Below are 25,255 nucleotides of genomic sequence, written 5' to 3' on the forward strand. Positions count from 1 at the left end.
TAGCTGTGGGGCCTTTTGGCAAGGCACTTCACCTGGAAGTTGGAGGGCAACCTTCTCCTCTGAGGTTTTTCCTCACTCACACCATCCTTGGGGAACCCCACAGCTCCCAGCTGGTACCATCACCAGAGGCTGCGGATGTGGTGGGTTGAAGCTGAGAAAGGCTCTGGAAGACTTGCATCCACAGAGAGAAATGCCTTTAGCTCTCCTTAGCTGGTCCTTCAGGGTCTGGTTCCCCTCCCTGTCAGTCTCACATCTAGTTTAAATTCCTCACACTGTAGACTCAGACGCTCCCCTCCTCTGTCCACAGCACTGTTGGGAAAGGGGTCCGAGCAGCATTGTGGGTGGGAGGCTGTTTGCTGTGGGAAGGAGCTGAGCTTAGCCACTTAGAGCTTCGCGGCGCAGGCACAGCCCTTCGTCCTGGGAGCCTGACCCCGTCATCTGAAACGGTGGTATTGGCCAACTCGAGGGGGTGTGGGGAGGATTAGAAGAGATGTTATGTTAGCCCAGTGCCAGGCACAGAGTGGGCATTCAGAAATGATACGTACTAGCGTTAATATTAAAATGATTCTCTGTCTGATGTCTGTGTCCCTCAGTGTCCTGGGTACCTTCTTCCAATGATTGTTGGGCCCCCAGTCTGTCTGCAGGCTAATCTGCCCGGTGCACATGGGCATGCATGAGGGGAAGGCAGCACTGTGCTGGGCAGGGGGGCTCCCCACTCTGACCCGGCTCTGCCTGGAGGGCAGCTTCTCTCTGGCCCCAGGCCCACGTCCTTGCCTTCCTGCCCAGCCTCCTGAGTTCCAGCAAAGCAACCAGGACCTCGGGCGTGCACATTTCCCCTGGTTCTCAGACAGCCCTGGCTGTGGTTGGTAAGAAAATGACTGAGAAGGGAAGACAGAAGGTGTCTGAGGCCTTTGTGGGCTGGGGCCTGGGCCCCATCCAGGCAGAGGGAGGCCTTGGTGGAGCTGTGCGCCTCGCACCCACATCTGCGGAGGCCTCCCGCACTTCCTCACGCTCAGGCTCATGTGGCTGCACCGGCCTCCCACTGACACCTCAGCCTCCCCAGGGCCCGAACCCATTTCTTCAGAGTTTACTCTAGGAATAGGTACTCAAGAGAGGGTTGTTGTTTTTTTAATTTTGCAAAATTTCAGTTTTATTGAAGTATAATTGACATCTAAAAATTACAAGATATTTTAAGTGTACATCCGATGATTCGATATTTAAAAACATTATGAAAGGAATTGCCCCCATCTAGTTAATCAAAACATCTATCACGACACGTATTTATAGTATTTTGTTTTTGGTGAGAACATTTAAATTCTGCTTTCTTAGCATATTTCAATTTCACAATCCAGTGTTATCAGCTGTAGTGCCGTGCTTTATGTTAAATCCTCGGAACTCTTCACCTTCCGGCGGAAAGTCAGTACTTTGACCAGCGTCTCCCTGTTCCCTTCCCCTCACTAGATGTTTGTTGATGGACTGGTGTCAGGAATTAAATAAGGACAGAGACTCACCCTAAGCAGGAAGACAATGCCACTAAACTTGGGGTTTGGGAGGTGGTACGGAGACTGAGGGGGTGGTGGGGAGACTGGGACTAAGTCTAGAAGAAGGCTGGGGTCTGCTGGTCCTGCTATCCCCTTTTGTTCGTATTTAAGAAATGAGGTCAGGTTAGGGAAGGCCCAGGGATCTACCCCGCCCAAACCAGGGAGTTTGCACTTCTGCTTAGTGTGAGCGACACCTTTGGCCCGATCTCCAGAGTCCAGCCCAGTGGTGATAGCCAGGAAAATGACAGGAGGAGCATGTTTGTCTCTGCTCTGAAGTGAACTGGATGGGGGAGAGCCACACTCCATTTGGGGTAGATGTTCCGTAGCCATAACTGTTGGATTGGGCAAAGCTCCTGGGATTCAGACACATGACTCCTGGCCTTGCAGACGAGTTCACCAACCTGAAGGGGAGGATACCCGGTCTGGGATTGAGACAGAGGGGACCCACCGCCACCCTGAATTACTGTAGCCATTCTCCCTGCCTTGTACCTCTTTATACCTCTGGGACGAAGATTAGGATGGGTCCCCAGGAAGTAAACTCCAAGCTTTCTTTTTCCTTCCAGGTTCTCAGTTATAGGAGCCGTTGGGGTGAAGGAGGTAGTTCTTCCGCAGGCCTGGGGGAGAAGCAGCAGACTGCGAGCTGCGATTTCAGTGGGCAGGATGTCAGCACCCACAGGTCCTGAGAGTCCTCATGTGGCTGGAACTTTTAGCCTGGATCCCAGAGCTCTTGGAATCAGGCCAGAGGGAAGAGGGGCAGAGAGAACCATTTTTATCTTCATAGTAGGGAGGGAGATTCGCCCTCTCCTAGTTGTGTCTTTCTAAGTTTCTAGATGACACCAGGCCAGTCTTAAAAACCTTTTGAATTTCAGTTTCCATCACTTCCAATTTGGGGTCAGGGAACACAAGGAGGAGGGTATACTATTATATGTGTTGACCTCCAACAAATTAGAGACATTGTAATAAAAGGAAATTGGTGGTAGATTTGTCCCTGACTGAGGAAAGGGGATCATTGGAAGAATCAGTTTCTTAAGGATGACATCTACTACCTACTGGTAAATTACCAACGCGAGGTAGGAGTGCTGATGCCCATGATGTAATCATGTTCTCTGGTAGCTCACAGACCAGTTGGGGAAGGTACAAGGTACAACCACTTGTACAGGAGCAGAGGTGGTCATGTGTTGAGCTGCATGTTGGAGACTGGAGGCTAGGGAGAGTTAAGTGATGGTTGTGGAAGGCTCCTAAAGGAGGTAGGCTTTGAGAGCAGGAGGGGGGTGTCTTTTTTTTTTTTTTTAAAGGTTGTTTAATTTTATTTATTTTTTACAGAGACAGAGAGTAAGTCAGAGAGAGGGATAGACAGGGACAGACAGACAGGAACGGAGAGAGATGAGAAGCATCAATCATTAGTTTTTCATTGCGCATTGCAACACCCTAGTTGTTCATTGATTGCTTTCTCATATGTGCCTTGACCGCGGGCCTTCAGCAGACCGAGTAACCCCTTGCTGGAGCCAGCGATCTTGGGTTCAAGTTGGTGGGCTTTTTTGCTCAAACCAGATGAGCCCGCGCTCAAGCTGGCGACCTCTGGGTCTCGAACCTGGGTCCTCTGCATCCCAGTCTGACGCTCTATCCACTGCGCCATCGCCTGGTCAGGCTTTTTTTTTTTTTTAACAGAGACAGTCAGAGAGAGGGATAGATAGGGGCAGACAAGAACGGAGAGAGATGAGAAGCATCAATCATCAGTTTTTCGTTGTGGCACTTTAGTTGTTCATTGATTGCTTTCTCATATGTGCCTTGACTGTGGGGCTGCAGCAGACCAAGTAACCCCTTGCTCGAGCCAGCAACCTTGGGCTCAAGCTGGTGAGCTTTGCTCAAACCAGATGAGCCCACGCTCAAACTGGCGACCTCGAGGTCTTGAACCTGGGTTCTCTGCATCCCAGTCTGACGCTCTATCCACTGTGCCACACCCTGGTCAGGCAGGAGGTGGGTGTCTTAAGGACATAGTCCTGAACCAAGCAAGGGACAGGACTTTAGGACAGGGGTCCCCAAACTACGGCCCGCGGGCCGCATGCGGCCCCCTGAGGCCATTTATCCGGCACTTCTTTCATTGGTGGTCAGTGAGAGGAGCACATTGAACATCTCATTAGCCAAAAGCAAGCCCATAGTTCCCATTGAAATACTGGTCAGTTTGTTGATTTAAATTTACTTGTTCTTTTTTTAAATATTATATTTGTTCCCGTTTTGTTTTTTAACTTTAAAATAAGATATGTGCAGTGTGCATAGGGATTTGTTCATAGTTTTTTTTTATAGTCCGGCCCTCCAGCGGTCTGAGGGACAGTGAACTGGCCCCCTGTGTAAAAAGTTTGGGGACCCCTGCTTTAGGATCTGGTTTTGCCAGTTTCTTGGGGCAAGTTACTGCCATCCTGGAGTCTCAGTTTCTCCATTTATAAACTGGGGACCATGATTCCCTTCCTGTTCTGAAAGAGGTTTTAAGAAACTTATTGTTCTCATTATTAGAAAGATGGGAATAAAAGCTTATAAGTTTCTGCATCTTCTGAAAATCCCTGGGTAACCAGCATCTGTGGCTCCCAGGGTGGAGCTGGATATTGTTTGGGCCTAGAATTTGCAGTAGGTGGGCCATCTGGTGGGCTTTTGGGTGGGGTAGGGTGCAGAGAAGGCCTCTAGGCCAGGCACTGGGAGCCAAGTCAAGGATTATTTTTACTCCTCTGGTCATGGCACATGGCCTGGGCTTAGTGTTGCCATCTGTTTCCCCCCACCCCCCTTCAGCTCTCATTCTGGCAGGCCCCAAGGGCCATTCTGGAGCACTTGGGGAAGGAGGAGAGGAATGGGGATTCTTTTCTGGACTGGTATTGGCTTACCCCCCATCCTCCTAGCCGAGGGGCAGAGGCTGTGTGGGAGGTTTGCCTAGTGGGGGAACTAGCTGCCAGGCTGGGCTGTGAGCAGTGGGGGTGGGAGAGGCTGGACCAGGAGATGGGAGCAGGCCGCACAGGGCTGGGAGCAACTCCATGTCAGTAATGAATCCCGTGGCCCAGGGCCTTGGGTGACCCGCTGCCCTGCTTTTGCTGGGACAGACCCAATCTTGGGGACATGGAGTTCAGGTCCTCAGAAAACCTCCCTCATGGGGCAGTGTCTGGCCCAAGTCTGATTCTCCCAGGTGTGGTATTCTGCTGGGCTTCCTGGGCCCAACTTCTGTAGGGACCCAGGGTGCTCATTTCACTTGCTGGTCTAGCACAGCTTGGATGAAGCACAGGCCTGGAGACCACAGCCTCTGGCTTTGGGGGGGCTTATGCAGGAGCTCTTCTGACTTTCTGGCCTCCACAGCACCCTCCACCTGGTTTGGACTGTCCATCCATGTTTAGTGTCAGGTCCCAGAAGAAAAATCTAGACTAAAGCCAGGACATACAAAGCCTTAGATATTAATAATAATTAGTGTCAATTAATATTACATATTGGGGCTTAAGATATATGTACCTATCAGGTCCATTTAGGGCTTTAGATCTTTCAGTTGAGGCATTTTTTATAGCTTAGTAATAATGATTGTGAGGGTGGTGATGGTGACAAGAAATAGCTCTAACTGAGCACTGACTGTGTCAGGCTCCATACTAGTTAACATACTAACTTTTTGACCATTATATGGGACACCTCTCCATGGCAGGTCAGTTCCCAGGCTTCTCTGAGCAAAGCCACAGGTGAAAGTCTGCAGGGTATGTTGAGCAGCTGGTAGGAGCTCCCCCAGGACATGGTTGGTCTGAGTAAGGAATGTGAGTGACAGCCACTGATAGGACAGAAGGGAGCTTTGGTCCCAGTGGGAGCAGCCCCTCTTAGGTTTTTCTTTCTTTTCTTTAATGTTTATTTTATTGATTTTAGAGAGAGAGGAAGGAAGAGACAGTATCATCAAACTGTTCCTGTGTATGCCCCTGACCAGGGATCGAACCTGGCAACCTCTGTGCTTCAGGACTGTGCTCTAATCTACTGAGCTATCCGGCCAGGGTCACCCCTCCCTTAGTTTTACCGATGAGCAACCTTAGGTTCCGGGAAATGGAGGGTTGACCTTGTTCACACAGTTGCTTGTAGAACTGCAACTGAAACCAGCCTCTTGATTCCCAGACATCACACTTCATTTTACAAGCCTCCGGAATAAATCCCACAGGGATTTGCAGCAGCTCGAGCTTTCCCTCTGGGCTGCTGAAGTCCAGACATTTACAGAGATTTTTTTGTTTGTTTGTTTCTTGACACTTAAACATAGGACAGCAGTTCTTCCTCCCCACAGAGAAATCATTATTTCATAAAGAACACTTACCAGACATCCATTCATTTGTTCATTCTTTTTTTGCCATCGTTGTGCAACGTGCCTGGACTTACTAGAGAACGACAACCATCCCGGCCCATCCTCGTGCTGTCTGAAGTGTGATGAGGGAGACCAGTCTGTTCTGGGATGACGGCTAGGACGCGAGAAGCACAGGGCTCTGCACATGGGAGGGCACCTAATCCAGACTTGAGCTCTGGGAAAGGGATGTTTGGGCTGGGCCACAATCAGGTAAAGGGGCGGGGATGAAGAGGAAATTTACAGACAGCCTCTCCGGTGTGGAGAAAGAGCTGAACATGTTGAAGGTATCATTTGGCTAATTGAGTGTAGCAGGAGTCACCCCCCCCCCTTTTTTTTTCTGTGGCAGAGACAGAGAGTCAGAGAGTGAGGGACAGACAGACAGGAAGGGAGATGAGAAACATCAATTCTTCATTGAGGCTCCTTAGTTGTTCATTGATTGTTTTCTCATATGTGCCTCAACTGGGGGACTACAGCAGACAGAGTGATCCCTTGCTCGAGCCAGCGACTTTGGGCTCAAGCTGGTGAGCCTTGCTCAAACCAGACGAGCCTGCGCTCAAGCTGGCGACCTCGGGGGTCTCGAACCTGGGTCCTCCACATCCCAGTCCGACGCTTTATCCACTGCACCACCACCTGGTCAGGCTCATTTGGCTAATTGAGTGTGGGGGGTTTGGGGGTGGGTGCAAAGAAGGCTGTCAAGAGGATGGTGCAGATGGAGGGAAGGTATGGCAGGAGAGCAGGAGTCAGCTGGTGAATGGCCTTCTGGAGTCCCGTGATGGAATACGTCATTTTATCTAACATTACAGGGAAGCAATTGAAAGATTTAAAAGACTTTAAGTAGTAGAAGAGTCAAATGATCAGAGTTGTACTGTGTCAAAATCATGCCAGCTGCAGTGGAAAGATGGCATCTGAATGGGGTTGGCACAGTCATCATGTGAACACTGGCGGAGGCCCTGGGTTAAGGTACTGGAACAGAAAGAGAAGTGGGTTCAAGAAGACATTTAGGAGATAGAGACAGATTGTGATCCTTGTTTATGGGAGATAAGAAGTGTTGGGCAGATAAAAAGAAGGCCGAGGACATTTTGTGCTTTGGGCTAAGTGCTCAGAGACTGGTGAACTGTACCTTTGTGATTGTTGAAATTGTATAACTTGTGCTGTTGTAATTTGTGTAATGTGCCTAATTTCCTTGCACAGGAATGCCGGTGGTGTAGATTGTGGGTAGTAAAGTGAGCATAGGGGTGGATTGTTGGGCAGATAAAATATATTATGCTCACTTTGTTAAAGATGGCGCTGCCCACGAGGAGGCTGTCACCCAGGTGATATTAATGTGTGTTGGGGGCGGGCTGTGGGCAGGCAGAATCCTTGTAGCCTGGGGCTTGGTTTTGGGATTAAGCCTTTCCCACCCTTTTTGATGTGAGATGGTACAATCCCATCATGCCCTAGATAAGTTACTTTGTATTAGAGACTTCCCTATTTTGTATATTGGATTTTTGGATTTCTACACTATAAAATAGGGGCAGAACAGGAACTTGCTCTCTTAGTTCCTGAGATTAGCATTAGAGGAGAGAGCAGAGAGGAGAGCAGAGAAGCCACGTGGAGGAGGCCAGGAGAAGCAGCCAAGATGGCGAGTGTTGAGTGAAAGCCAGTTTGTGCAGAGTTTGTGGAGGGAGAAGGAAGGAGATGGGGAACAGAGGTGAATAAGTCTGGTGAGCTAGAAACCTTTGATTCTAGGAAACTCGGATAAGTCAGTAGCTTTGTGAGCACTGAATGTGAGTGGGTTTTGGAGCCCAGTGTGTGTTTTTACTTGCCCGCCAGGTGCAAGCTAGGATTAAAGATAATGGCCCATCAGTTTTTGGCTCCGTTGTTTCTTTACCGACTGTCCGAATCCAATGCGAACCTGTATGGGCCAGGCTGCTGTGATGGTAGCCCTGGCTACTGGGTTTACAAGAAGAAAGGGTCAAAATACACTCCTAGATTTCTGGCTTCTTCTTTTTTTTTTTTTATAAATAAATTTTTATTTTAATGGGGTGACATCAATAAATCAGGGTACATATATTCAAAGAAAACATTTCCAGGTTATCTTATCATTTAGTTCTGTTGCATACCCATCACCCAAAGAGAGATCGTCCTCCGTCACCCTCTATCCAGTTTTCTTTGTACCCCTTTCCTTCCCCCTCTCCCCCCTTCCCTCCCCCCACCCCCCCGTAACCACCACACTCCTGTCCATGTCTCTTAGTCTCGCTTTTATGTCCCACCAATGTATGGAATCCTGCAGTTCTTGTTTTTTTCTGATTTGCTTATTTCACTCCGCGTAATGTTATCAAGATTCCACCATTCTGCTGTAAGTGATCCGATGTCATCATTTCTTCTAGCTGAATAGTGTACTATGGTGTATATGTGCCCCATCTTCTTTATCCAGTCTTCTATTTTTTTTACAGTGATTAAAAGCCTTTAAGCAAACTCTTGGCCAATACAGCAAGAATCCATAAAAGAGTAGTGTCCTTAACATGTTCACCAAGTCCAAATTGGCCCCATCACCATGCCAAATCCCTGAAAAATGCAACCCAACCACAGTTCAGTCTGTTAGGAGCTGTCACAGGGAGCAGGAGTCCAGGAAAAGTCCACACAGGAAAAGTCCACATGGCACTGGGATTGTTGTCACCATTCTATACTTTGCAGCTCATGTCCAAGTCCCAAAGACTGCTGCTTCTAGCTGGTAATGATTCAGGTAGACTGGAAGATTTCTGGCTTCTTGGTGGATGGTGGTGTCATTTCCTGAGAGTGACAGAGGAGTAGGAACGGGGCTCAGTGGCAGGCCACAGATTTGATTTTGGACATGTTGAGTTTGAAGAGCTTTGGAGACGTCTCTTAGAGCTGCCTGGTAGGCATTTGCTATAGAGGCCCAAACTCAGGAAAGACAAAGCTGGTATGGGAGTCAAAACCATACAGTGAAAGTGTGAGACATAGGAACCCTCTCGGGGTAGGTATAGGGGTTAAAACAGAGAGGTCAGGTCAGAACCCTGATGAGAACATCTATAGAATGAGTCTGGCAAACACGGAGCCAAGAAGAGGGAAAGGAGAGGGGAGATGCGAGTTAGACAACTGGAGAATGGTCTCGGCTCTTTCATATATTTTGAAAATCAGCTTGTTAGGGTTTTGAAAACCTTGTGGGATTTTAATAAACACTTAAGTGAATTTATGATTTATTTGTAGAGATTCAATATCTTTATATTTTCCCAATCATGAACATACCATCTCTTTATTTATTTAGGTATTTTGTCTTTCAAAACAGCTACAATTTTCTCTGTAAAGGTCTCTCATATATTATTAAATTTATCTCAACATAAATTATGGCTTTGGTTCCTTTTTTGTGACAGATAGAGAAAGGGACAGACAGGTACAGACAGGCTGAAAGGGAGAGAGATGAGAAGCATCAGTTCTTCGTTGCGACACCTTAGTGGTTTGTTGATTGCTTTCTCATATGTGCCTTGATGGGGGGGGGAGGTCTACAGCAGAGTGAGTGACCCTTTGCTGAAGCAAGTGACCATAGGTTCAAGCCAGTGACCTTTGGGCTCAAGCCAACGACTATGGGGTCATGTCTATGATCCCACGCTCAAGCTAGTAACCCTGTGCTTAGGCTAGTGAACCTGCGCTCAAGCCGGTGACCTTGGGGTTTTGAACCTGGGTCCTCCACATCCCAGTTTGATGCTCTGTCCACTGCAGCACTGCCTGGTCAGGCTGGCTGTGGTTTCTAAATGTAATATTTTTTTAAATTATATTGTCTAATACTTATTTCTGGTATAAAGTGATGTAGTTGAGTTTGATATTGATCTTGCTGAATTCTCTTTGAAGTTTTTATCATTTGATGGTCTCTCTATTCTGGCCACCACAGCAGTAAGCACCGGCCAGCTGGGCCTCCCAGCTAGGAGGAGGGAGCCTTGGTGCTTCCTCTCACTTGCCACCTGGACCCTCCCACTGGGCCGTCCTTTAGGGGTTTTACAAGGGCTTCATTACCTAGGCATAGTTGGGTAAATCCTTGGCCATAGATCGGCCCTAAGCAGTTGATTCAACCTTCATCTCCTCTCTTCTCCCTAGAGGTAGGGGTGAGGGAAGACTGAAAGTTCAAACCCTCTAATCACATGGTGCTCCTGACCCCCAGCCCCCATCTTTAGGTGCTTTCCAAAAAGTCACCTCAGTCACAAAACAAGACACCTCTCATCTCTCTCATCACTTAGGAAATTCCAAGCATTGTAGGGGCTCTGTGCCAGAAACCTGGACGAAGACCAAATATATAGTTCATGTAAATCATAGTATCACCTGACCAGACATTGGAAGGGTGGATAGAGCATTGACCTGGACATTGCTCAGCTGGAGCACAGGGTTGCCAGCTTCAGTGTGGTATCATAGACATGATCATGGTCACTGGCTTGAGCAGGGCGTCACTGGCTCAGCTGGAGCCCCCGGTCGGCACGTATGAGAAGCAATGAACAACTAAATGGCGCAACTATGAGTTGATGCTTCTCATCTCTCCCTTTCTCTCTCTCTCAAAAGAAATAAAAAAGATACCTTTTGGTGGATTAAGGAAGTTCCTTTTGTTCCTAGTAGTTGGCTAAGAGTTTTTATTGTGAATAGGCCATGATCTTTATCAGATTTTTTTTTTTTTTTTTGATGGGCCATCATCTTTAATTTTAGCTTGCACCCGGCGGGCAAGTAAAAACACACACTGGGCTCCAAAACCCACTCATTCAGTGCTCACAAAGCTACTGACTTATCCGAGTTTCCTAGAATCAAAGGTTTCTAGCTGACCAGACTTATTCACCTCTGTTCCCCATCTCCTTCCTTCTCCCTGCACAAACTCTGCACAAACTGGCTTCTCCCTCAGCACTCCACCATCTTGGCTACTTCTCCTAGTCTCCTCCATGTGGCCTTTCTCTGCTCTGCTCTCTAATGCTAATCTCAGGAACCAAGAGAGAGCAAGCTCCTGTTCTACCCCCATTTTATAGTGTAGAAATCAAAACCTTTAATCCAATATACAAAATAGGGAAGCCTCTAATACAAAGTCACTTATCTGAGGCATGATGGGATTGTACCGCCCCACATTCAAAAGGGTGGGAAAGGCTTAGTCCTAAAACCAAGCCCCAGGCTACAAGCATCTTGCCTGCCCACAGCCCCCCCCCCCCCCCATATTAAAATCACCTGGGCAACGGGCTTCCATGTGGGCAGCACCATCTTTAACAAAGTGAGCATAATATATTTTATCCACCCAACAATCTACCCCTCTGCTCACTTGACTACCCACAAACTACACCACCCGCATCCCTGTGCAAGGAAATTAGGCACATTACACAAATTACAACAACATGGCAAATAATCATACAATTTCAACAATTACAAGGTACATTTCACCAATATCTGAGCACTTTGCCAAAAGCGCAAAATGTCCTTGGCCTTCTTTCTAGCCATGGTAAAAACTTCCCGGGGCAGGGGAGTGCTTCCAGCAAAGCCGCCCCCCACCCCCATCAGGGTATTTCACATTGTCCAAAATCCTTAAGTCCATTCAACAAAGGAGCCAGTGCCCACTCTCCGGTCGTAGTCCAGGAAATCAGTCCATGCACATGGGGCCTCAGCCACCCCACTCATTCCTGCCGTCCTGGCAGGTCTTACACTGTCCCAAGGAGGAGCATGTGGCAATGACAGCATTTCCATCTCTGCTCCGGAGAGCATGATGGCATTCACCCCTATGTCCCCAAATCGCAGACCTACCAGGGACATAGCAAGTATTCCTTGCTGCTGGGCTCTCATCTTCTGGAGACTGTGGATTGCAACTCCAGCCCGATTCTCCTCATCCTCCAAAGAGAACTGAAAACACCAGCTCCTGTTGCTGTTCTCGAGCCCCGGGCTACCGCAGCCTTCTGCTCCGCAGACCTTGCAGCTCCAGACCAGGCCTCAGCCTCAGCCTCAGCCCCGGCCTCCTGCCGCTGCTGGCTCTCCACAATGTTCAGGGCAAGCTGCAACTCACAAACCTGTGATTCCTTCTCCAGCATCTCCTCCATTTCCAAACAAGTCTTGTGAACCTGGTCAGCCTCCTCAGGTGCTTACTTCAGCTCCAGGATCGGCATCTGTTTCTCCCATGTTTGCTCCAGCTCCTTCCACTGCTCGGTTTGCAGGTCCCGGGCAGCCTCTTCCACAGAGCTCTCAGTTTCCTCACACATGGCTGTAAAAGTCAGCCAGCCTATGGTCCCCAAAAGGACAGCCATGGGGAACCATAACAGCAGCCAGTCCTCTACTCCACCGTTCAAAGGTGGTAGTGGCTCCTTGCCGATCTGTATCGAATCCTGCCACAGACTACACCAAATGTGAAGCCAGTAGGCATGGCCACCATCACAGCAGCCTGGCCCATGCAGGTTTGCGTTGAATTTGGACAGTCCGTAAAGAAACAGTGGAGCCAAAAGCTGATGGGCCATCATCTTTAATCCTAGCTTGCACCCGGCGGGCAAGTAAAAACACACACTGGGCTCCAAAACCCACTCATTCAGTGCTCACAAAGCTACTGACTTATCCGAGTTTCCTAGAATCAAAGGTTTCTAGCTGACCAGCCTTATTCACCTCTGTTCCCCATCTCCTTCTCCCTGCACAAACTGGCTTCTCCCTCAGCACTCCACCATCTTGGCTGCTTCTCCTGGCCTCCTCCATGTGGCTGGCCTTTCTCTGCTCTGCTCTCTAATGCTAATCTCAGGAACCGAGAGAACTTTATCAGATTTTACCAAATACATCCACTGAACTTTTGGTTTAGAAGCGTGGTTTTTCTGTGTGTGTGTGTGTGTGTGTGTGTGTGTGACCAAACTTAATAGTCATCATTGTTTTTATTGTTTTTATATAGTTATTATTTAGATTCACTCTTATTTTTACCAATTACTTTGCTCATCACTGTTCCATGAGAGTAACAGCCTTCTTTTCATATCAGTTTTTTTTTATAATTTTTTAATTTTTATTTTATTTTGTTTTGTTTTTAAGTGAAAGGAGAGAAAGTAGTGAGACAGACTCCTGCATGCTCCTGCACCGGGATTCACCTAGCAACTCCTATCTGGGGCCCATGCCTGAATAAACTGAGCTGGGTTTTTTGTTTGTTATTTTGTGACAGAAACAGAGAAAGAGACATAGAGAGGAACAGACAGGAAGGGAGAGAGATGAGAAGCATCAATTCTTTATTGTGGCACTTTAGTTCATTGATTGCTTTCTCATATATGCCTTGACTGGGGGCTACAGCAGACCAAGTGACCTCTTGCTCAAGCCAGTGCTTGGGTTCAAGCTGGTGGTTTGTTCAAACCAGATGAGCTCGTGCTCAAGCTGGCAATGTCGAGGTTTTGAACTTGGGTCCTCTGTGTCCCAGTCTGATGCTCTGCCCATTGCACCACCTCTTGGTCAGGCTAAACTGAGCTGTTTTTAGTGCCTGAGGCTGATGCTATGACCAACCAAGCTATTCTCAGTGCCTGGGGCTATGCTCGAAGGAATTGAGCCATTGGCTGCAGGAGGGGAAGAGGGAGAGAATGGGCAGAGGGAGGAGAAGAGAAGCAGATGGTCGTTTCTCTTGTGTTCCCTGACCAGTAATTGAACCTGGGGTGTCCATACATTGGGCCAATGCTCTATACACTGAACCAGCTGACCAGGACCTATTTTGTTTTTTAAAAATATTTTCTTCCCAATTATATTTTTAGTCTTTTTTATTTATTTTATTTACTGATTTTTAGAGAGAGAGAAAGGGGAAGAGAGGAGTGGGAGGCATCAACTCATAGTAATTGCTTTTAATGTGTGCCTTGACCAGGCAAGCCCAGGGTTGTTGTTTTTTTTGTTTTGTTTTGTTTTTAAGCCCAGGGTTTTGAACTGGTGACTTCAGCATTCCAGGATGATGCTTTATCACTGCGTCATCGAAGGTCAGGCGCCTTTTTGTTTTTTTAAATACCTTCTTTACTGTTTTTTATTTTTCTTTCCCAGTGAGGGTCTGTTATTACTAAATTCTTTCAATTTTTATCAGAAAATACCTTTATTTAATGTTCACATGTGAATGGTATTTTAGTTGGGTTCTAGGTTGACATATGATTTCCCTCATGTGAGATATGAAACAGAAAGCAACAGATGAACAAACAAAACAGAACAAAAGAGCCTGACCTGTGCTGGTGCAGTGAATGAAGTGTCAAACCAGAACAGTGAAGTCGCTGGTTCGAAGCGCCAGGCTTGCCTGGGCAAGGCAGATACCAGGAACAATCAATGGACACCTGAAGCAAAGTGACTACAGGTTGATGCTTCTCTCTCTCTCTCTCTCTCTCTCTCTCTCTCTCTCTCTCTCCCTCCTCTCTCCCTCTTTCTCTCTCTCTCTCTCCCTCCTCTCTCCCTCCCTCTCTCTCTCTCTCTCTCTCTCCCTCCTCTCTCCCTCCCTCTCTCTCTCTCTCTCTCTCCCTCCTCTCTCCCTCTCTCTCTCTCTCTCTCTCTCTAAGTCAATAAAACCTTTAAAAAAACAAAAAGCCACTGACACATACATACAACAGTCTGGTGGTTACCAGAGGGAAAGAGAGTGGGGAAGAAGATAAAAGGGGTCAAATACATGGTGACAAAAGGAAACTGAATTTTGGATAGTGAGTACACACTGCAATTTACAGGTTCTGTATTATAGAATCGTACACTTGAAATTTATATAATCTTATTACTCTTGTCACCTCAATACATTTTATAAAAAGAGAAAAATTCTAGGTCAACAGTTCTTTTTCTCTCAACAATTTGGAGGTGTTATTTGGGGTCTTGTGTTAATGTTGAGAAATCCATGATGGGTAATCTATCCTTTTTCACTATGGATGCTTTTAAGATCTCTTTTTTTGAAGTTTTTCTGAAGTGTACCTGTATGGCCCTGGCTAGGTAGCTCAGTGGGTAGAGCCATCTGCCCAGCATGTGGTTTGGTCCCCAGACAGGGCACACATGAGAAGAGACCATCTGCTTCTCTTCCTCTCCTTCTCCCCCTTGTCTTCCTCTTCCCTGAGTGTCGGCCCCAGGCGCTGAGGATAGCTCAGTTGATTCAAGCATCGGCCCCAGACAAGGGTTGCCAGGTGGATCTCGGTCAGGGCACATGTGGGAGTCTATTTGTCTATTTCCCCTCCTCTCACTTAAAAAAAGAATTAAATAAAGTAAAATTTAAAAAATGAAGTGTGCCTGTAATAGTTTATTTTATTTGAATTTATTTTGGTTAGGTTTCAGTATGGTTCATTTTTTCTGTGTGTGTGACAGAGATATAGAGACAGAGAGAGACAGGAAGGGAGAGAGATGAGAAGCACCAACTCTTCATTGCAGCACCTTAGTTGTTCATTGATTGCTTTCTCATGTGTGCCTTGACCGGGGGGCTACAGCAGACTGAGTGACCCCTTGCTCAAGCTGGCAACCTCGGGGTTTAGAATCTGGGTCCTCTGCATCCCAGTCTGATGCTCTAACCACTGTGCCACCACCTGGTCAGGCTCAGTATGGTTCCTTAATGGGAGGATACATGTATACCACTCACAAAAATTAGGGGGCATTTTATCGCTTCATATTCATTTTGAAATATCCCCTAATTTTTGTGAGCAGCGTATTTCATTCTGGAAAATTTCCTGCCATTATTATTTCAGATGTTTTTTTACTTTATTTTCTATCTTTCTGTAATGCTAATTGGACGTATATTGAACTGTTTGTGTTCTTGGTATGTTTCTGTTCTTGCTCTTTTTTTTTTTCTTTTTTTTTTACAGGGGAGGGGACAGACAGGAAAGGAGAGAAATGAGAAGCATCAATTATTCACTGTGGCACCTTAGTTCATTGATTGCTTTGTCATATGTGTCTTGACCAGGGGGCTCTAGCCAAGCCAGTGACCTTTTGGCTCAAGCCAGCGACCATGGGGTTATGTCTATGATGCCATGTTTAAGCCAGTGACCCTGTGCTCAAGCTGGTGAGCTTGTGCTCAAGCCGGATGAGCCTGTGCTCAAGCTGGCAACCTTGGTATTTTGAACCTGTGTCCTCTGCATTCCTGGCCTACACACTATCCACTGCACCACTGCCTGGTCAGGCTTTTCTTGCTTTTTATTATTTAAAAAATACATCTAGCCTGACCAGGCGGTGGCGCAGTGAATAGAGCGTTGGACTGGGATGCAGAAGGACCCAAGTTCGAGACCTCAAGGTCACCAGCTTGAGCGCGGACTCATTTGGTTTGAGCAAAAAGCTCACCAGCTTGGAACGAAAGTCGCTGGCTCAAGTAAGGGGTTACTCAGTCGGCTGAAGGCCTGCGGTCAAGGCACACATGAGAAAGCAATCAATGAACAACTAAGGTGTTGCAACGAAAAACTGATGATTGATGCTTCTCATCTCTCTCCGTTCCTGTCTGTCTGTACCTGTCTATCCCTCTCTCTGACTCTATCTCTATCTCTTTATATAAAAAAGAATACATCTAAGTAATGTCCTCAGATGTATCTTCCAGGTTGTTAATTCTCTAGCTGTATCTAATTTGCTGTTAATTTCCTTTTTTTTTTTTTTATGACAGAGACAGAGTCAGAGAGAGGGACAGATAGGGACAGGCAAGCAGGCAGGGAGAGAGATGAAAAGCATCAATTCTTCAGTGCAGCACCTTAGTTGTTCATCGATTGCTTTCTCGTATGTGCCTTGACCAAGGGGGCTACAGCAGAGCGAGCGACCCCTTGCTTAAGCCAGCGACCCTGCGCTCATGCTGGATGAGTCTGCACTCAAGCCAGCAACCTTGGGGTTTTGAACTGGGTCTTCCGTGTCCCAGTCCAATGCTCTATCCACTGTACCACTGCCTAGTCAGGCTAATTTCAATCATTGTTTTTTATTTTTAATTTTTATTTATTTATTTATTTTGCATATTACATGATTGTTTTAATTAACATTTGCAGAATTGTTAAAATTTCAACATTACTATTGTTAATACAATTTTTTAAAAGTAGACCTATTATTGAGAGAACTTCTGGAGTGATGAAATTCTTCCAGTACCCTGCTTATAGTGGCAATTACACGTTGTATGTTAAAATTCTTACACTACATACATGTCAGCATTAATGTAAATTTAAAAAGCAGTTTTTAAAAAAGTAGCCCTATTCGTTTAATGTTATCAATTAAGGAAAAAGTCAAGGTGACATTTCTGCCACTTGGCAATCCTACACAGAAGGGATGAACTACTTTCACTTTTTTGAAGTAATTTTTAGTTATGTCTACAAAATGGAACACCTAGTTACCACTTCACATATTGAAGATTAAATGAGAGAAAATATGTAAGGCACTCAGAATTGCTTACGATATAGATGATAATTAACAGGAAAAAACCTTTGCTCACCAATGAGGGCATATTCTCTTCCCGGCTTATAAATCTACCCATCACATAAACCAGGAAAGCCCTGAGGGCTATTGGAGAAGTTTTCAAACATGAGAACTTTATACCACCTTTGTTACATTATACCATCATGTTAAATCTTTAATAAAATTCCATTAAAGATTATCTGTCATATTACATGCCATGATTAGCTTTCTGCAACAACTGCTTTCTGTGTACAAACCAGTGTCACAATGAAATAAAAAATAAAACTATACCAGGCAAAGAACTTTATTAACCTTTGTTTCAAATTTTATTCCCAGGCTTCTTCAGCTTAATTAGCTGCAAAGAATAATTTAAGTATAAGCAAAAACTGAAAAGAGCTGCAGTGTCCAAGGCGCATAGGCTTAAAAATATTAAGAGATCTAGATATTATCAGATCCATAAACAAAATTTGAAAAAGCAGTCATCATATAAAATAGCAGCTCCCAGTAACTTCTTCAAGTTTATCTTCTTCAGACATCAACTCAATTCAATTTGCTTCATTCTTGGAAGCCTCATCAAAACTCTCCACAAGATCTGGAACTTCATCCTCCTCCTCCTGTCCAGGAGCCAGTGGTGCTTTCCCATCCACAGGTTGTTTGGGCGGAGCTTCAGCCAGTCTCCTTAAACTAGTCAGCCTGTCTGCACCGAGCCGGTTTAAGATGCTGGGTAGCATCTCTGTCAGCTGCTTTGTCTCAGCATGGCCTGTAATGGGGAAAGTGTTCGCTGCCAGTGATGCCTGTACTGTAGGGTTGTTAAAGTGGATCACTGTTCCTTGGTTTGTGAACATATTTACCTCTTCAATACCAGAGATATTGTTTACCCCCAACTTCTTTAAGGAGAACTGAAGTTTTTTATCATCTGCTGTAGCTGTTCTGTGAACCACCTTCTTCTTTCTATGAGCAGTTTCTTTCCCACCAATGCACACTTGTGCCTGCAGTTTGGCGAGTTTCTCTTGGTTCATGATAGTTTCTTTCATCTTGTTGGAGAGGAAACGGGGCCATGCGGGGGACTAGGGTTGGTGCTCAGGGGGTCTTGGGCAGACCAGCTGAGAATAAACTCACACACGCGGGGACGCAAGATGGCAGCTAGAGGGAGGCCGGAAGTCAGTCAATCATTTTTATTTTGATGACTGAAGTATTTCTTTCTAAATGTTTTATTTTTTTTCCAGTCTGCTTTGTATTTTTTTAACTTTAAAAAATTTTTTTTTCAATTTTATTTATTCATTTCAGAGAGAGAGAGAGAGAAGGGAGGGAGGAGCAGAAAGCATCAACTCCCATATGTGCCTTGACTAAGCAAGCCCGGGGTTTTGTTTTTTTTTGTTGTTTTTTTTAAACATATTGCTTTTTTTTTTTTAATTTTATTTATTCATTTTTAGAGAGGAGAGAGAGAAAGAGAGAGAGAAACAGAGAGAGAGAAGGAGGGAGAAGCTGGAAGCATCAACTCCCATATGTGCCTTGACCAGGCAAGCCCAGGGTTTCGAACCGGCGACCTCAGCATTTCCAGGTTGACACTTTATCCACTGCGCCACCACAGGTCAGGCCAAGCCCGGGGTTTTGAACTGGTGATCTCAGCATTTCAGGTCAACGCTTTACCCACTGCGCCACCACAAGTCAGGCAACTTTCTTTTTAATGTTCATTTTTATTGATTTTAGAGGGAGGAAGGGAGAGAGCAGGAGAGAGACAGGAACATTTGTTCTTGTATATGCCCTGACCAGGAATCAAACTGGCAACCTCTGTGCTCCAGCACAATACCAGAACCAACTGAGCTATCCAGCAGGGCTACCTTGTATTTTAGATAGTGTCTAATTTTTTATGTTTCCAATTCTTTTTTTTTTTTTTTTGAGAGAGAGAGAGAGAGAGAGAGAGAGAGAGAGAGAGAGAGAGAGAAAGGAGACAAGAGGCAAGAGGGAGAGAAATGAAAAGCATCTGCTTGTAATTGCACTGGGTGCTGACCACACGGACCTGTATGTCCGCCTCTCTGGGAAGCATGGTGTTCCTCTACCGTGCCTGGGCTGGGGGTGAGGGGCTGTAGGCATTGGGAGTGCTCTGGGCACGGTGTTCCTCTAACGTGCCTGGGCTGGGGGTGAGGGGCTGTAGGCTTTGGGAATGCTCTGGGAAGGTCTTATCTCAGGGTCCTGGATGGAAGTGGGTTGGGATTTAGGTGTTTGGACTCCTACCCTGGGCTTGGGCTGCTGGGCTACACTGCTCCTCATGGCTAATGGGAAGAAGGAAGGGGTGATATGTGTGATGGGGAAGGGTCCTTCTTTACAGATTTGCTCAGTGGATGGGGACTCAGGGAGGGCCTTGGAGATAAATGGGACCCACCTGGTACTCATAATCCAGAAACTAACAGCCTTAAGATTAATAGTATACCCGGCTCCTTCCCAAACCCCTGAGAACTGTGTCCAGAAATGTACAGCTTTGATAGCTGGTGCCAAGAGATCACTGGATTTGTCTCATGCTGGTGGCAAGGGCAGGCTGTGCTGTTAGCTCTGGAGGCACCAGCAGAGTCGGTTCTGCCAGAGCCCCAATGTGTGAGAATCCACAAGGGCTCAAGGCTTCCTTTAAAAACTCCAAGCTGGGGGTGGGAAAGAGAATGGTGAGCTGCATTTTATTTTGCTTACTTTTTTTTTCTTTTTATTTAAAATTTGATTGTGGTAAAAAAAAATCGCATAAAATGAATCATCTTAACCATTTTTAAGTGTATAGCTCAGTGGTGTTAAATGTATATTTACATTGTTGTATAGCAGATCTCCAGAACTTTTTCTTCTTTTTTTTTTTCTTCAGAGACAGAGAGAGAGTCAGAGAGAGGGATAGATAGGGACAGACAGACAGGAACGGAGAGAGATGAGAAGCATCAATCATCAGTTTTTCATTGCAACACCTTAGTTATTCAGTGATTGCTTTCTCATATGTGCCTTGACCAGGGGGCTACAGCAAACCGAGTCACCCCTTGCTCAAACCAGATGAGCCCGCGCTCAAGCTGGCGACCTCGGGGTCTCGAACATGGGTCTTCCGCATCCCAGTCTGACGCTCTATCCACTGCACCACCGCCTGGTCAGGCAGAACTTTTTCTTCTTGTACAATTTAAACTTCCCATTGATACCAGCTCCTCATTTCCACCTCTCCCCAGTTCCTGGTGTCCACCATGCTACTTCTGACTCTATGGATTTGATTATTCTGGTTACTTCATATAAATGGAATTGTACTTGTCTTTTCATGGCTATTTCACTTAGCATAATGTACTCAAGGTTCATCCACATTGTGACATGTGACAGAATTTTTCTTTTCAAGGCTGAACAGTATTCCATTCTATTTATATACCACATTTTGTTCATGTTTCCAAGGATACTTGGGTTGCTTCTACCTCTTGGGTATTGTGGGTAATGCAGCTATGAACACAGTGTACAAATATCTCTTCTGCACCCTTTCAGTTTTTTGGGGTGTGTACCCAGAAGTTGGATTGCTGGATCACATGATAGTTCTAGGCATCTGTGGGCAGTCGATCATCCTTGTCTCCTACTTCCCAGCTCTGTTTGGGTTCTTAGAGCTGCAATTGGAGAGTGCCCAGGTCATTGTGCTCATCTGACAGGCAGGCAGCGATGACCAGCCCTGGGACCCAGGCCTTCTGGTCCTCCTGGACCTTTTTGCTCCACTCTCTTTCCCCTGGCGCCCTGGTCCCCAAGCTCCAGCACTGTGAGTGGCCAGGCAAGGAAAAGCAAAGGTCATGAGGCTTGACACTTCCTGGGTACCCCTATCCCACGGTCCACATTATTCTTCCACCAATGCTGCGGTTTCTGCCCAAACAGGTCCAACAGGCGCTCCTCCAAGCGGAGCCTTGGAGGGCAAGGCCGGCACCATTACCTCCAACGAGTGGAGCTCTCCCACCTCCCCTGAGGGGAGCAACGTCTCTGGGGGCAGTCAGGCATTGGACAAGCCCATCGACAATGACGCAGAGGGTGTGTGGAGCCCAGACATTGAGCAGAGCTTCCAGGAGGCCCTGGCCATCTATCCACCCTGTGGCCGGCGCAAGATCATTTTGTCGGATGAGGGCAAGATGTACGGTAAGGACCCTGCTGGGGTGGGGCGGCAGGCCCCCGACCTTATGGTCCAGCTCTGCAAATAGAACCTCGGCAGTGGGTGAGGTGCAGCAACCTTGGGTTTCCCTCCAAATGATGGAGGGGGAGTGATCTTTTGGGGCTTCCATCAGGTGGACACTGCTTGCTTCTGAGCTGGGTTCCCAAGGGAAGGGAGGGTGTCTGAAGGAAGCCTGTGAGTGTGTAAGCAGCTGGGCAGTGGGAGATTTGGGAAAGGAGTAAAATACTGGGAAAATGCCATAAGCTGTTCCCCAGGCGAATGCCTGGTCTTCCAGCTCTCCACCTTGGCTGCGAAGGGTGGTCAGGAAGGTAGCCGCTGGACTCCTTCCTCCCTTGTGAGCCTTCTGTGTTCCGAGTCTCTGCTCAGTATATGGTGGGCAAGGGGTGGGCACACATACACCTGACCACAGGGCAGGCGGACTGTTGGAGGTGGCAGAGTGCTGTGAGACGTCCCTTTGGAAAGGTCCCTCTGGTTGGGAGGGTCTGGAAAGCCTTGATCTTCCTGAATGACCGAGGATGCAGAGCATGGACACGGAAACCCTGTCCAGCGGCCATGTGGGAAGGACCACACAGTCCTCCTGGGGCTGTGTTGGCTCCTGGGTGGAAGAAAGGGTATTTAGGAAAGTAAAACAAAACCCGAACAGCTGTTGGAAGGCCCAGGTCAGGCTTCCGTTTCCATCGGAAAGTCCCCCGGGCCCCCAGCTTGGGCAGGAGCTGAGGTCTCTGTAACTGGCTGAAGCCCCTGAGAACAGAGGCTCCACCCTGCTTTCCAACAAGATGGCTCCAGTCCAGGCGCCCACCCTCAGGGGGTGCCATTCAGGTTCTCTCTCCCCAGCCAGCACTGATCCCTGCCCGGCCTAGATCCTTTGTCAGCTTTTCAGGAGCACTGTGTGAGGGTTTCTGGGGGCTAACTCTGTCTCTCACAGTTCAGGAGGTCAGGAGTCTGAAGCCACGGTGTCCTTGGGCAGGTTCCTTTGGAGGGTCTGAGGGAGAACCTGTCCCATGCCTCTCCCCCGGCTTCTGGTGTTTGCTGATCATCCTAGGTGATCATGACACATTGCACACAGCCAATAAACCAGGTGGCTGGGTTATCTTGGAAGTTTTCTGGAAGGAAGTGGAGCTTGAACTGGTAGAAGGGTGTGATGTGAGTGCAGGCAAGGGACAAGAACAAGCATTGGCCCAGAGGTGGGCTTGTAGGTGCATCACTCAGTCTCTGACTCAGTTGTCACATGGCCGTGCTCTTCTTGTGTGTACGTGTATCTCTGTATCGTCTCATATTCTTAGGAGGACACCTGTCATTGGATTAGGGCTCACCCTAATCTACTATGACCTCATCTTAACTAATTACATCTGTAAAGACCCTATTTCCTAATAAGGTCACATTCTGAGGTTCTAGGTGGACAGTAATTTTTAGGGGACACTATTGAACTTAATTCAGCTGACTAAACTCACATCCGGTTTGTTACTGGCCCAGGAGCCATGGCTCTCGTAGCCCATCTGCTGTAGCCGTTAACTCACAGCCTTCCCTACGAGGCCAAAACGAGGCCTGCTCTTTGTTTTCACTTGTTCAAAACAAAGCACAGCAAGCTTCTTTTGAGCTGGACCCTTGGTCTGCTCCTCAGTCACCAGTGAGCCGCTCACCTCCCCTTAGCAGCCCTCCGCCGTGGCTGTGCTCGGTTCCCACAGCGTGTCTCTGACTTCCGTGGACACCCATGCCCTGGGTCAGCCCCAGTACCGCTCCTACTCTAACCATTTCCTTTTCTGATGGTTGCTTCTTACTTTTGGCCCCTGTGGAGGCTTCATGGACCTGATGTGTAGGGAGCACCTGTTGGGTGCCAGGTGTGGGATTGGCTGCTCTGCCCGGGCCATTCCCCTGGAGCTGGTGAGGAACGGAGACTCTGGGACCCTAGGCCCTTCCTGCGACTTTGGTGGAGAGAGGGTGGTCTTGATCATGAGCTGAGAGGAGAAGGGGCAAGAGGTGTGCAGGGGAGGTCAAGCAGTTTAGCTGGAGAGCTATTTAGCTTCCCCATTGGGGAAGCTGTGCGGTGTGCCCAGGACACTTTGCAGGATACGTCTTTGTGCTTTAGGGATAAACTGTCTGGCAAACAGGCATGCCAGAGATGTTCAGCAGAGGGAGAGCACCGAGGTTGCTGCGGGTATCTAGGAAGGCCCGTGGAGGTGGCAGAATGTGGCAGAATCAGCGGATATTTATTTGAGAGCCAGTCTCCAGACTCAGTGCTGAGATGTTTCTTTTTGTGTGCGTGGCAAAATATACATAACATTGGCCTTTTTAACCATTAGTATATAGTTCAGTGGCCTGAAGTACATTCATATTGTTGTGCAACCGTCACCACCATCCACCTCCAGAACTTTTTAATTATCCCCAATTGAACCTCGGCACCCATTAAACGTGAACTCTCCATTCACACACACATCCCCCCCAGCCCCTGGCAACCGCCACTCCACTTTCTGTCGCTATGGATATGACTATTCTAGGGTACCTCATACACAGGAATCATACAGCATTTGTCTTTTCGTGTCTGGCTTATTTCACTTAGCACAGTGTCCTCATCATTCATCATGTGTTAGAATTTTCCTCCTTTTATTTAAAAAAAAATTTTTTTTTATAGGGACAGAGAGAGTCAAAGAGAGGGATAGACAGGGACAGACAGACATGAACAGAGAGAGATGAGAAGCATCAATTATCAGTTTTTCGTTGCGACACCTTAGTTGTTCATTGATTGCTTTCTCATATGTCCCTTGACCGCGGGCCTTCAGCAGACCGAGTAATCCCTTGCTCAAGTCAGCGACCTTGGGTCCAAGCTGGTGAGCTTTGCTCAAACCAGATGAGCCCACACTCAAGCTGGTGACCTCGGGGTCTCAAACCTGGGTCCTCCGCGTCCCAGGCCGATGCTCTATCCACTGCGCCACCGCCTGGTCAGGCAGAATTTTTCTCCTTTTAAAGACAATAATATTCTATTGTATGGATAGACCATGTTTTGTTTATCCATTCATCTGTTGATGGACATTTGGGTGGATCTTAGTTTTATTCAGTTGTTATGGGTAGATATTTCTATCCTCACTTGACCTATGAAGGAAAAAGTTAAGAAAGAGACTTTATCTTTGTTCACCAGATGATTGTGACGGAGCCACCTGCGGGCTTCCGACAGGCCTTGGGTTGGAACTGTTCACAGGAGGGGAGCAGGGTGAAAACGATGTCTGGCCAACTGTCCTGGCCACGTTGGTGTCCCCTGTGCAGAAAGACAAGGCAGGGCACGGAGGAGGACCTGGGAGAGGGAGAGAGGCTGACGCCAGGAGCCTTTTAAGTATGCGAAGACAGGAGCACTCAGTGGCCTCTGACATCCATGATCTTTTTAACCTTTTTGAGGGAAGGCGGAATTATAACCTGTGCTTGCAGATGCAGAGAGAACTCAGAGAAGCCCAGAGTCTCTCCCAGAATCTCCCAGTAAGCAGGACAACTGGGGCTGGAACCCAGTTCTCCCGCCTCCTCGCAGTGCTCCCCCCATTGCCCTGAGTGGCCCTTCTGACCCGCACAAAGCCTCCCACCCGCTGCCCTCCTCTCCCTGCCTCGCCTTCTGCGTAGCACAGCCCCAGTTGGGTCAGGCTCTGGGCAGGGCTGGAGGCTGCTGGGCAGCGTCTGATGCCTCACCCAGCCCCCACAGCACCTGTCCTGTGTGAGTACAGATCCTGCTGGGGTCCAGGTGCTGGCTTAACCTCGTCTCTTCTTATCAGGCGTGGGGTCTGGGCCAAGGCGGGACTGCACAGGGAGTTGGCCGGGGGGGGGGGGCCTCAGCAGGGGCTGTGGTCCAGCTGGGCAGTATATATAGCTCTGAGCTCAGCCCAGCGTGTGGGATGGACCCTAGGGAGGAGGAGGAAGAGG

The 25,255-nt window shown here is 47.5% G+C and overlaps 1 protein-coding gene and 1 pseudogene across 4 annotated transcripts in view; one reads left to right on the plus strand and one right to left on the minus strand.

The window, feature by feature from the left end:
* The window catches only part of TEAD4 (TEA domain transcription factor 4), an 81,763-nt gene that overhangs the window by 15,560 nt on the left and 40,948 nt on the right, over positions 1–25,255 (plus strand). For 3 of the 4 annotated variants that reach the window (XM_066368590.1, XM_066368589.1, XM_066368591.1), the window contains one exon: positions 21,067–21,321. The exons of the other annotated variant lie outside the window; for it this stretch is intronic. In XM_066368590.1, coding sequence (XP_066224687.1) covers positions 21,315–21,321 — 7 coding nt within the window. In that variant the 5' untranslated portion in view covers positions 21,067–21,314. The remainder of the gene's footprint in view (positions 1–21,066; positions 21,322–25,255) is intronic. 4 annotated transcript variants of the gene reach the window in all.
* LOC136393089 (transcription factor BTF3 pseudogene) lies at positions 17,064–18,354 on the minus strand (annotated as a pseudogene).

Source organism: Saccopteryx leptura, chromosome 2 (assembly GCF_036850995.1).
Source record: "Saccopteryx leptura isolate mSacLep1 chromosome 2, mSacLep1_pri_phased_curated, whole genome shotgun sequence".
NCBI lineage: Eukaryota > Metazoa > Chordata > Mammalia > Chiroptera > Emballonuridae > Saccopteryx > Saccopteryx leptura.